Source organism: Pristis pectinata, chromosome 5 (assembly GCF_009764475.1).
Source record: "Pristis pectinata isolate sPriPec2 chromosome 5, sPriPec2.1.pri, whole genome shotgun sequence".
In the NCBI taxonomy this organism is placed as follows: domain Eukaryota; kingdom Metazoa; phylum Chordata; class Chondrichthyes; order Rhinopristiformes; family Pristidae; genus Pristis; species Pristis pectinata.
This window is the reverse complement of record NC_067409.1, coordinates 60,580,230-60,593,827: the sequence shown is the minus strand read 5'-3', so window position 1 is coordinate 60,593,827 and position 13,598 is coordinate 60,580,230. Positions and strand designations below refer to the sequence as shown.

At 38.3% G+C, this 13,598-nt stretch overlaps 1 protein-coding gene across 1 annotated transcript in view; it reads left to right on the top strand.

The window, feature by feature from the left end:
- thsd7aa (thrombospondin, type I, domain containing 7Aa) overlaps positions 1–13,598 on the top strand; it is a 299,272-nt gene that overhangs the window by 192,342 nt on the left and 93,332 nt on the right. The window contains exons 7-8 of the mRNA XM_052016677.1: positions 5,231–5,422; positions 6,542–6,776. Of these exons, the coding sequence (XP_051872637.1) occupies positions 5,231–5,422; positions 6,542–6,776 (427 nt within the window). The remainder of the gene's footprint in view (positions 1–5,230; positions 5,423–6,541; positions 6,777–13,598) is intronic.

The following is a 13,598-nucleotide window of genomic DNA, read 5'->3' as shown; positions in this document are numbered from 1 at the left end:
TTTATTAAAAGTAAATCCAAAAGTGTGGAAAAAGGAAAAAAAATGTTTTCTTCACCACAACAGGAACAAGGAAGCTGCTGCCTCACATTTCCAGAGACCTGGGTTTTTGTTGTTCTCAATTTCCTCGTGATCATATGGTCTTACACCAGTTACACCAGTTACCTCCCACATCCCAAAGATGTGTGATATGTCAACTGGCTACTGTAAGTTACCCTGTAGTGCAGGTAGATAGCAGCAAAAATCAAAAAGTGAGTTACTTGGCATGTGAGAATGAATAAGCTGTCGGGCCAAAGGAAATACGGACAGGAGAAATGGGGGTGATGGGATTGCACTGTTGAGGGCTGGATGGCTCCTTCTGCATCACAAAAAGTAAGAATAAGTAGAATAAACTTTCTTTCTTGTCCAATGTACATTGCTTTAATGCATCATGTTCAACTTAACATACATCTGTACTTACTATGTGAAACTTGAAAACAAAATTAGCTGGTAAAACATATAAAACATATTCACTTTCAGAAAGCTGAAAATAACTTGCATTACAGAAAAAAAAGTGTATTATCATTGCATTTGTGCTACCTAATGTTATGTGGTGTCAATTTATATACATGTATACATGATACTGCACATGGTTTTAAAAACTTGAAACTGAATCTGGGAGGAAAGCTTCATCATGATATTTGCATTCTATGTTGACTTTCTTTACAATCTCCTGTCATGCAGAGGGGATTAGTTGCTTCTAAGTGTTTGAAGAGGGTAGCAATCATGACCAATACTGAAATCTTGCATATATGATTACTCTAGAGTGTTTTCTAAATTTCTTTTCAAGGAAGTATCTGTCCTGCCACTCTCAATCCCTTGGCTTACTCCATGCTTTAGCAGCAAGTGCAGATCAAAAACTATTCTCGCAACAGACACAGACACTTCTTTTGGAACTGTTGCCCAGAAAATGGGACCATTTGAACCTGTTCTTTATGTGCAAATAGTACAAGAAACCAATTTAACTTGGAGAAGATCATGGTAGCAGTGATTTCTGGATGAAATTGCTCCACTGCAAAGTTGGATAGGGCACTTCCAGGTACTGGTCACAAAATGAGAAAATCATTACATTTGGGTCTGAACTTCAGCACCTAATTGCCTTTCACATTTTACAACTAGAGTGGTAAGATTTTTCATCGTTCAGGGAATCAAAAAGTACAAGGTTGGTGCAAAAAAGGGACACTGAGGTGGAAGATCAACCACGATTTTAGTGAATAGCAGAGCAGGCAAGAGGGGTTGAATGTTCCCTCTTCTGTTTCTTATGTTCTTAATCTGAGAAGTGGATTTGAACATTCTAGAGATACATCACGCTATTCCTGATGGCTGCACCCTGGTCACTGAAAAGATGCTTCCTTTCACTTTGTGTCTGCACAGATGTCCCTTCAGAAGCCCTTAATCTGGATAGACCACTTCTCAAGGCTACTAGTGAGAGCAGACTAGGATGACTGGTACGCTACCTGGGAGACCCTGGTGGGAAATAACTTGGTGATTTTGTGAGGGAGGACATCAATGTTCTAAATCTTTCAAGGGCCTGTGTGCAATCCGGTGGCACTCAGGTAGCTCTGCCATTGTTTCAACCTGTAGACCCCAAGCTGAGTTGGATGACGGTGTCCTACTCACAGGTGTCTGGTACGTACTGTCTTCATTCTTCTCCATAGAGTTAGTTAACTCTCTGCACAATCTCATCTGGTCTCTGCTCTCATTGAAGACAGATGTGAGCGCAGGGGCATGTCTTTGCTCTTGTGGAAGAGAGGAGTTCCCATGTTCCATATTTCTCTTTCTGTAGGAGAGACATATGGTCATGCATGCCATCTCCCTACTCATGAATCTGTTGATGTGCACCATCTCTCTCTTACAGAACTGCTTGCTGCTCACATGCTGCATCTACTTTCTCCCATGGAACTGCAAGCTGCTTTTGTTTTGCATCCCTATGTCAAATGAGAGCAATAATTTTTCTCACAGATGGCATTTTGCTGCTTAATGAGGATATCAAGCTGTTCCCTGATGGTATATCACTCTGTTCCTTTAGAGGTTCAAGCAGCTCTGTTTGGTAGAGAGCGGACCCTTACTTGGATACGGCTGAGTGCATAGAAACAGCAAGATTTTGACTCTGCACCAGTAGGTGCTGTGAAATTGGGCTGCTGCCAAACCCCAGCAAAGAGGTGTACATGACCTCGAGAATGGATGTCATAGTTTCCTAGCTCCTGCATGCTTCTTATCATCTTTTGAATTTTGTGAAGCAATCTTGACAACTCACTAGCCTTTGTGCTGTGTATCCACATCAGCCTTATCATGACACCATTGTATTTGTCATCCTCATTTGAATCCTCTGGGTTAGTGCAGATGTTTGGACACCCTGCTGATGAACCAATCCACCAGTCTGACACCATGCCTCAGACTCAAGCCAACCAGTGCCTGGAATATCTCCAAATGACATGAGCCTGTCTAACCTAAACTGCTCATCACTTACACCGTGAATCATTGGGATGGTGCTATGGAATTTCAGGTGCAACAAAGCACTGCTGCTGTTTAATAACAATTTCTTGATTTTCTTTCTTAAGCAAGCGGGGTTTTACCAACAACTTTTTTTTACTGTAGTGGAAACATCATGCTTGCATGGCTGTAGGGGAGTCCCTATTGTTTTCAACCTAGGATAAGAATACTTATTGCTGCTCACTTGCTCCATTTGTCTTGAATTCAAAAGAAAGCTATGTCCTCATCCAATGGAAGTAATGTTAGTTTCAGCTTCAGCCATAACTTATTTTCATTAATTTACCTGTAGTTCAAGGACTTTGACAGAGTTTGTGTACATGACATTCAAATTAAGGGAAGTGCATTCATATTATTGTTTGTTGAAAATTTTATGAGAATAAATAGGCTTTTGACATCTGAATTAACATTTAAGGATTGTAAAATATGTTGGGCATTGTTTAATGAGCCCATTCTGAGGCATTATTTCAATGAAGCACGTTTTTGATTACTTAAAGTTTTTTTTAAATACTTTGAGAAAGAGGAAACTTCCATTGTTTTATTGGGATAAACATTAGACAGCCTACCAATTGTTAAAGTATCTAGATCAAAATATGTTTCCTCCCATTTAGTTTTCAAATAAAGGGCATCTGTCTGACAGAGATTAATGTAATAATTTATAATCATGGATCTGAACATTACAAAGCACTGATGGTGAATATTCCTCTTTATTCAATACTATGTTTTTGTCTCTCTCACAGTACTCAAATTCCTTTGCTATTTAAAAGATGTTTTAAATTGTAGGTTGAATGGAAAAGGTGTTCTAAATTGTAGGTAGAATGCAAAATTAGATTTATTCATTCTAAGGTTTCATTGTCTGATGACAATTTGTCTATTATTCTCCAGTCATGACCCAAGCTTTTAAAAGAGAATGACTCAGTGATCTATGCCCAGGGCTTTTGATTTTGACTCCACTTTACAAGGAAGGACCTAATCAGTATTCATTGCTCAGCATCTCTTCAGAGAGAGACTTACATTAATGTAGAACTTATTAGAGCTCAGGATATCCCAAAGCACTTTATAGTCAGTGAAGTACTTTGATGTGTACTCATCGCTTTAATTAGAACATGGAAGCTGAGACAAGTAAGGCAAGGGTGTGGGAAAAAAGAACCACTACTGATACTGATTGTTATCATCCTATGGAATCATTGTGAAACAGAGCTGCGATAAAATTGTTTCTATCAATGAGTAGAGATATTTTTCCTTCTTTGTCACAAGGGTATAAATTAATTTGAGGTAGACTATGATAGCCATGTGCTTGTTGAATAGTTTATGGAAGAAACATTAATCCTGTAAATAACATTGAAGGATTCAATCTGCAATGTCAGTTTTCCAAAATTTCAAGTAGTTTGCACAGTTGTTTTGTTTTATTTAGACATTTTTAGGTGTCTGGGTATCAATGGCAAGATCAGCATTTATTGCCCATTCCTAATTGCCTTTGATAAGGTGGTGAGCTAAATTCTTGAACTGCTGCTGTCCTTCAGGTGTAGGTAGGCCCAAGGTCCTGTTGGGCAGGGAGTTCCAGAATTTGGACCCGGCGACAATGAAAGACTGGTGATATGTTTCTGAATCAGGGTGATGTGTGATTTGGAGGGGAAGCTGTAGGATGGTGCTGCACTTATCTTTCTTGGCGATAGCGGTTATCAGTTTGGGTGGTCTCTGAGTAGCCTGGGTGAATAACAGCAGTGTATTTTAAAGATGGTGCCCACAATAACTATTCAAATGTACCATTAAAGATAATTAAAATAACAGTCACTTGACTTAAGATTCCACTTCAGAGAACTGAGCACAAAAGCCAAACTAATACTTCAGCTCTGTGCTAAGGAAGTATTGCACTGCCAGAGATTCTGTTTCTCGGATGAGACATCAGACTGCTGTCCCATCTACCCTCTCACTGGAGCCACAAGATTGAAGAAGAATATGGATGTTATTCCTGTTATTCTGGCCACAATCTATCCCAACCAATATTACTACAGAAAATAGAGAGACAAGAGATTCTACAGATGCTGGAATCTGGAGCAACACACACAAAATACTGGAGGAACTCAGCAGGTCAGGCAGCATCTATGGAGGGAAATAAACAGTCAATGTTTCGTGTCAAGACCCTTCATCAGGACTGATAACAAAAAATATTCTCTTTATTACGTTGCTATTTGTGGCCCTTATGTGTAACATAGCTGTAGTGTTTCCCATACTATGACAGTGAAATATTTTAGAAGTTATTCGTTGATTTTGAAGTGTTTTGATATTCCTAACTGTGCTGTTTAATAACAATTTCTTGATTTTCTTTCTTAAGCAAGTGGGGTTTTACCATGAATAAAGGTGCTACCAACATTAGCCAACATTTTAAATTTACAAATTCCCATCATCATTACAACACTATTTACAAAATATATGGAAAAATCTGATTTTAGTTGACTTTTAGGATTTTAACTGTATATGAAATATTATGATCCACACTAATTTTAGAATGAAATAGGTTCTATTTATTGAATGAAGCAACATTTACAATTGAAATGGCACGTTAGTATAACTTATAACTATAGTAATTAGTGTATTTGCTCTTTTACCTTCCTTAAATGTTTATATTTTTAATCATGTGAATTGCAATTTACTTTCAATAAATATTGATGATTTAATTTTAGTTGATTTCTTCTTTCCCCAGGAGAAGTCGTAGACAGAAATTTGTGCAGAGAAGCTATATACCCTGTGCCAGTATTGTGTGAAGTACCTTGCCCAAGAGACTGTGTACTTAGTAAATGGTCAGGCTGGTCATCGTGTTCATATACCTGCTCTGGGAAAACCACAGAGGGTAAACAGATGCGTGCACGTTCAGTTCTGGCATATGCAGATGAAGGTAGGATTTTCAGTCAATGAAACAGGTCAAAATCTCCTAACTCTAATAGTAAAAAGAACAAAGAATGAATGGTGAAGATAATAACCAGCTTTATTTGTATATATTCAAACAATTTGTTATCTTATTAAAGATATTAATTAAGGGGATTCAGTCTGTTGACTGGGGTGCATTGCTGTCAATAATAAGGAATAGATCTTTAGAGATTCATGCAATTAGCAGATGTGTATTTACTTCACCAACTTTATTTCTTGTTCAGATTAATCCTGAAAATCCTTCAATTTATATACATTTGATTATTAATGGAATGACACATGTCAAAGGATTACCTCCCAGTAGGTGATTATTTTTTGGTAGTGTTATCTTTTTAACCCAATATCTATTTGGTGTTGTTCTGCCTTTTATGAACAAGTTTGTTAATTTGCATTAATTATCCAAGACATATTATGATTTCATAGGCTTGATGTCACTGACCCCAGATATTTTTCATGCTGCATCAACCACTGAATGTGTTAGGTGGTGGTTCCTTGGTGCCCTTATCATGCTTAACTGAAAGAGTGGATTGATATTTTGTCCCAGGCCTACTACAGTCTATAGCTGCTCCATATTAGATGTGTGAATGATTTGGGATTGTTTTTCTCATGCAGACATTTGAGATTGATTGAGTTGATAATTAAAAATATGTTCTTCGCATGGAGTAAACTAGGATTCACTACCTTCTGCAATAAAATAATGAAATACCTAGTCAATAATAGACCATTAATCATGAAAACTTTCTAAGAAGTTCAGTGCCTAACTATGAGTTAATAATTCTGTTTTCTCCTTTTTTAAAAAGAGTAATTTATGGCAGTGAAACCATACATAACTTTTCACAAAAATGTTTGAAATTAAAGACATATTTTGTGTTGTTTACATAAAATTATAATGAGAACAACCATGTCTCGTAAAAAGAAGAGGTATTGTATCAACCTGTGTTAGTGGATGATGTGTAGCTTCAAACTGTGCTCGTTACCACTTATTATATATTAAAAAAAAGGACACATTATATCATTGTGAAGACTGCTAACAATGATTTCAAAGACCTTAACATATGCTATTTTTATATCTTTTATTTTTCAATAGGAGCAACACAGTGTCCAAACAGCAGTGCCTTACAGGAAGTACGCAGCTGTAATGAGCATCCTTGTATTATACATCACTGGCAGACTGGTCCTTGGGGCCCCTGTATTGAAGATTCGTCTGTAGCTGGTCTTAATTCAAGCACCAGCTGGAGTGGTGAGGCGACGTGTGCTGTGGGAATGCAAACCAGAAAAGTTATTTGTGTGAGAGTCAACGTGGGACAAGTCGGACCAAAAAAGTAAAATCATAGTAATTGCTTATTAAAACTGTTATAATGTTTGCTTTGCATGAAAGTAAGCTATTTAAAATAATATGTGCTTCTACTCCACTGACTAAAGTATTTGCAAGGTATAATGTAAAGCGAATCCATAGGATTCATGCTGGATTTAGAAATCAAGATAGTCTATATGCTCTGACTGGGAGTTTTTTCTCCCATTTATCATGGGAAATCTAGTTCATACTTAGGCATAGTATGACTCAGTCACTATTAGATGTTGGGAAAGGTACCATATAAATCCAAGTCTTTTCTTCTTTAGATTTAAGTTGGCCTACTGCCAGTCAATTGCTGTAGTTTTTTGGGCAGACATACCAATTATCAACATTACTATCCTTAGTTACCTTTTTTTAGTTAATACTTGACTTGGTCACCCTGAAAGTAAAGGCTGGTTGTCATAAATTTCAGGTTTACTGGAAGAAACAAAAATGGCAACAACTTCCATTTATATAGTGTCTTGAATGTAGAGAGACTTTCAAATGCAGTTCAGCAGAGAATAGTTTGATTTAGGTGTCAGCTGTCCATTTCTAGCATTCTTGCATCTTATTCCAGAGAGTTCACTGCAAACATCTAAGCTTACACCTCAATGCAGCACTATGAGAATGCTGCATTGTTGGCTAAGTGGTTAAACTGAGGCCCTGTTAGCTCTCTCGGATAGATTAAAAGGTCCCATAGTACTATTTTGAAAAAGATTAGAGATGTTTTCCTTACTTTCTTGGCCAATATTTGTCCCTCAACCAACATCACGAAAAGAGATGAGTTGGCCATTGCTATTTGTGACAATGTGCAATTTGGCTGCTGGGTTTCCTACATTATAACTGTGATGACAGTTCAAAAGTACTTTATTAGCTGTTAAGTACTTTGGGACATCCCAAAAAGGATGTGAAACATACCATATAAATGCATATCCTTCCTTGTATCTCATGAAGGATAAAGGACATGTTTGAGCACTGTCTAAAAACTTAAGGCAGGGGAATTATTTTAAACATTAGTGACTCTCAGACTGTAATCATAGAGTTGCATTATTATTAGATTTGGTGCTTGGTATAGCCAATTTGGAACAGGTTGTACGAAAAAGATGAATGAGGATGAGGATGGAATTGTTCACTGGAAGAGCAAAACACAACCCTTGTGAATCAGCAGCCTGTTTTGCACTGCATTTTTTGTTTTTCCTGTTAACATATGTGCAATTAAAAGGTGCTAGTTCAGTATGAGCATGTTTTACCCTTTTGGCCTATCTGCTATTCTTGGGTGCTGGGCAAGCAAGTGACATGGCCTGCCCATTGGAGCTGACTGAATGTAATTAGGGCCTTGATACTGGGGATGTTCGCCTGGGAGAGGATGCTAACATTTGTATGCTTATTTTGCCAGTGGATTTGAAGAACTTTGCAGAAATAGCATTGGTATTATATCTCCAGCATTTTGCTGTAATTGCTATAGGTAGCGCAAGTCTAAGAAGCATTGTGTGGGTTTGAGGTCTTGATCTTCAGACACTATTTGCCTCTGTCAAAGCCTGTTCTTAGTGTAGTGAATTTCTTCAACCATATCGGAGAGGTGGCTCCTGAGACAAGTAACATCCTCATTGGTTCGTGGAAATCCATGGCCCATGATTGCTCAGAAAGAGGAAGGGTCTTTCAGGATGGCATTGAGAACCTGAAGTACCTGCATCATGAGCACACCGGAGCCCAGTGTAAACTGTGGATGGAGCGCACCACCTCAAACTATCCATCCACTCCTTCATATCAAATGTCTGCTGGCCAATCTGTGCTAGAGTTTGCAGATCCCACATTGTCCTTCCTCATTGGGCACCTTAGGACGGTTTGAACTGAGCAAAGGGATTACACAAGAAGAAGATGTGGCAGAGCACTGTTATCTGTACTCTTTCAACAGAGGGACATCAAAACATGTGCAGGAACATAAGAAGCTGCAGAGAGTGGAGATTGCTGCCCAATACACCACTGGCACATCCCTCCCCACCGTCGGTAGTATCTACAGGAGGCGCTGCCTCAGGAACACAACATCCATTATCAGAGATCCCCACTATCTGGGTCATGCCATCTTTACACCTCTACCATCGGGCAGGAGATACAGAAGCCTGAAGTTCTACACCACCAGGTTCAAGAATAGCTACTTCCCTTCAACCATTCGGTTCTCGAACCAACCAGCAAAGCACTAATCACCACTACAGTTTAGCAACACTATGACCACTCTGATCACTTTGCACTAAAATGGACTGTTTTCTTTTGTTCTAATTGTGTTTTTTTGAGGTAAAATTGTACATAATTTATGCTTAATTCATGTTTATTCTTATATGATGCTATGTGCCGGTGATGCTGCTGCAAGTAGGATTTTCATTGCACCTGTGCATACCTGTACTTGTGCATATGACAATAAACTCGACTTTGACTCTGACTTTATCTCCCAATGTCCGTGCATAGCTAGCAGAAATCAATACTGACATTTAGCTCTTGAATATATTTCCACAGATATGAAATGGGATTTAAAGAAATAGATGCAAATGAAGAACAAAATATTTCAAATGGGGAAGTGAAAAACTTGTCTCTTGGTGTTGAGATTCACAGCTCTCACTGAAGGATAGTACTTGAGCATTAGGAAAAATGTACAAAATCAAGAAAACATAAGAACATAAGAAATAGGAGCAGGAGTAGGCCTTCTGGCCCTTTGAGCCTGCTCTGCCATTCAATAAGATCATGACTGACGTGGTCATGGACTCAGCTCCACCTACCTGCCTTTTCCCCATAACCCTTAATTCAACTACTATGCAAAAATCTATCTAACTGTCTTAAGTATATTTAATGAGGTTGCCCCTACTGCCTCCCTGGGCAGAGAATTCCACATATTCACTACTATCTGGGAAAAGCAGTTTCACCTCATCTCCATCCTAAATCTATTTCCCCAAATCTTGAGGCTATGTACCCTAAATCTAGTCTCACCTACTCACCTACCAGGGGAAACAACTTTCCTGCCTCTATCTTATCTATCCCTTTCATAATTTTATGTGTTTCTATAAGATCCCCTCTCATTCTTCTGAGTTCCAGCAAGTATTGTCCCAGGTGATTCAAACTCTCTTCATAGGCTAACCCCTCATCTCCAGAATCAGCCTGGTGAAGCTCCTCTGCACTGCCTCCTCAAGTAAATGTGGCCAGAACTGCACACAGTACTCCAGGTGCAGCCTCACCAGTATCCTGTATGGATGCAGCATAACTTCCCTGCTCTTAAATTCAATCCCTCCAGCAATGAAGGCCAGCATTCCATTTGCCTTCTTGATAACCTGTTGCATCTGTAAACCAACCTTGTGCGATTCATGCACAAGCACTCCCAAGTCCTTCTGCACAACAGCATGTTGCAATTTGTCACCATTTAAATAATAGTCTGATCTTCTATTTTTCCTTCCAAAGGGGATAACCTGGCATTTACCAACATTGTACTCCATCTGCCAGACCCTTGCCCACTCACTTAACCTATCTATATCTCTCTGCAGACTCTCTGCATCCTCTGCACAATTTGCTTTTCACTCAACTTAGTGTCATCAGCAAACTTGGATACGCTACACTCGGTCCCCTCTTCCAAATCATTAATGTATATCATGAACAGTTGCAGGCCCAGCACCGAACTCTGTGGCACCCTGCTCACCATTGATTGCCAACCAGAGAAACACCCATTTATCCTAACTCGCTGCCTTCTATTGGTTAACCAATCCCCTATCAATGCTAATATATTATCCCTAACTGCATGCATCCTTATCTTATGGATAAGTCTTTTATGCAGCAGCTTATTGAATGCCTTCTGGAAATACAAGTATACAACATCCACCTGTTCCCCTCTATCCACTGTGCTCATTATATCCTCAAAGAATTCCAGTAAGTTTGTCAAACAGGACCTGCCCTTCCTGAATCCATGCTGTGTCTGCCTGATGGAACCACTTCTATCCAGATGTCTTGCTATTTCTTCCTTAGTGATAGCTTCAAGCATTTTCCTGACTACAGACATTAAGCTAACTGGCCTATAGTTACCTGCCTTTTACCTTTAGCTTTTTGTAAACAGTGGTGTGACATTCACTGTCTTCCAATCCACTGGGACTTGGCCATTGTCCAGAGGATTTTGGTAAATTATCATATACACCTCCACTTTAACTTCTGCCATTTCTTTCAGTACCCTGGGATGCATCCCATCAGGACCGAGGGACTTGTCTACCTTGAGGCCCACTAGTTTGCTCATTACTACCTTTTTAGTGACAGCAATTGTATCGAGGTCCTCCCATCACATCCATAACATCTTTCTTTGGCATGTTAGATGTGTCCTCCACCGTGAAAACCGACACAAATTAGTTGTTTAAGGCCTTGGCCATTTCCACATTACCCAATATTAATTCCCCCTTCTCATCTTCCAAGGGACCTACATTCATTTTAGCCTCCCTTTTCTGTTTCATATTATTGTAAAAACTTCCACTATCTGTTTTTATATTTTGTGCTGGTTTACTTCCATAATCTATCTTCCCATTCCTTATTTCTTGCTTAGTGCTTCTTTGTTGCTTTTTAAAGTTTTCCCAATTTTCCAGTTTTCTACTACTTTTGGTGACTTTGTATACATGAGCTTTTAGCTTGATGCCTTCTTTTATTTCCTTTGTTATCCAAGGCTGGGTCTCCTCACCCTTACTGTCCTTGCTTTTAACTGGAATATACTTTTGTTAAGCACCATGAAAAATCTCTTTGAAAGACTTCCACTGTTCCTTAACTGTCCCACCATATAGCCTATATTCCCAGTCTACACTCGCCAACTCCTCCCTCATCCCGTTGTAGTCTCCCTTGTTTAGGCATAATACACTGGTTTTAGATTGAACTATTGCACCCACCATGGCATAAGCAGGAAATTACACCTATAATGAGGTGATTAAATGTATTAATTTATTTCAATACAAATAATTTTTATGATAAAACTACTGAACTATCAGAAAAGCTATATATAGTATATAAATAATTAGGGATGAAAAGCAGGCACATGGCCAGCAATCTAGTGGATATGGGGGCCAAGTGATTACAAGGGGTCTCACAGATAAGTTTGGTCTGAAGAGGGTATGGTGAAAGATTAGACGGTGGTTAGAAAGAAATGTACATTCAAGTTACAGAAAGTAGAATCCTAAGGGGAAGTTTGGGTTTGGCCTCAGGAAGTGGGGATGTATTAATAACAAATAGCTTCAGCTTCTGAAAGTCGTTGGACTTGAGTTAGGAAGCAGAAAATTTTAAGGATATTCTCAGAAGTACAGAAAAGAAACAACTGGCTATCTTTCCTTTGTCAAAATCATCCACTATTCCCTGATCATGCTGAAGAGCAGAGAAGGTCCAAATTATGCCTGATCTAGCCCAGCAGAATTGGTGAGCAGTAAATCTCAAACCTCTATGATCTATAATATCGAGACTTCCTCTGTTAGCCACAACTAGTAGTGCACCTTCTTAGAAATGATATATTTTTCCAAATCCTGTCATAGTTTCTGATTCTTACTTCAATGAAATAGTGGTGCTTAAGCTTTAAACATCTTCCAAGTATTAATTATTGCAATGAGGTGACACAATATGTTAATGCATTTTGTAAACAAACAGCAATTTGGAATCTAATGGTACATGCTTTTGAACTAGGAACTGGGCTAAGCTTTAATAAGCTCAGAGAACAGACTAGCTCAAACAAAACACATAGCTGCATACAGTTTATGCCAATTCTATCTGTGCAGAATTACTCCTATAAGCCTAGTACGTTTGGCTTTCTAAATAGATTTATACCTCATTAACTAGGTTATTGAATATCATGAAGAAAAAAGTTACAATGACAGATTCTCAATTATTAAATCTGTTTCAGTGAAGAAGACATTTGGGAGTCTGAGGTTTCTGGCAGCCATTCCCTGGAGCAGAGTGTTATTAATCTTAAAACATAGGCAGTCTTGAAAATTATATAAGAAACCATTTTGTCTTTTCTGTAATTCTAACTGCATTCTCTTGCACTTTTCATCAAGAGTCAACTATTTATATTTTATTTAATTATTAGTTAATTTATGCTATATTAATTTATGTTAACTTATGTTTGTCCTGTTTGTAATGTACTGTGCTGCTGCTGCAAAAAGCTAACTTTAATGGCATTTATACCCCGGGCACATACAGTATGCCTGTGACGATAAGCTTAAACTTGATACTTGAAACTTAAACATTTCAATCATATTCATAATTTTCATCCCTAATTATGTATATACTATATATAACTTTTCTGATAATTCAGCATTTATCATAAAAATTATATTGAAATAAATTAGTCCATTTAATCACCTCAATATAGGTATAATTTCCTGCTTGTGCCATTAATATGAATATCCCGAGATAGAAATTATTTTCTTTTGCTTTATGTTGTTACAGTGCACACCAGGAAGTTGGATTTCAACCATTTATTAATGCTTAATGCTTGTTGCAAATCAGGGATCACCAAAATAAAGTGAAATTGGGCCATTATTAGAAAAAAAATCATTATTTTGGTTGTCTCCCTTAAAGGAGCATTAACACCCAACTTGTTCAATTGAGCAGCCAGTATAAAGAGTTTATTCCATGGAATCAGGCAGCTGTGGGCATGAGGGAAAATAATCTGGGGAGGGTGTGGTGGGTGGGGAAGCATTAAGGGATTGCAGAAAATGGTGACGGAATCACAGAAAACAAAGACAGGTATGGAGGTGAAGTCTCTAGACAGCAATTCCTGACACATGGAATAGCCAACTGTACCTACCAATTG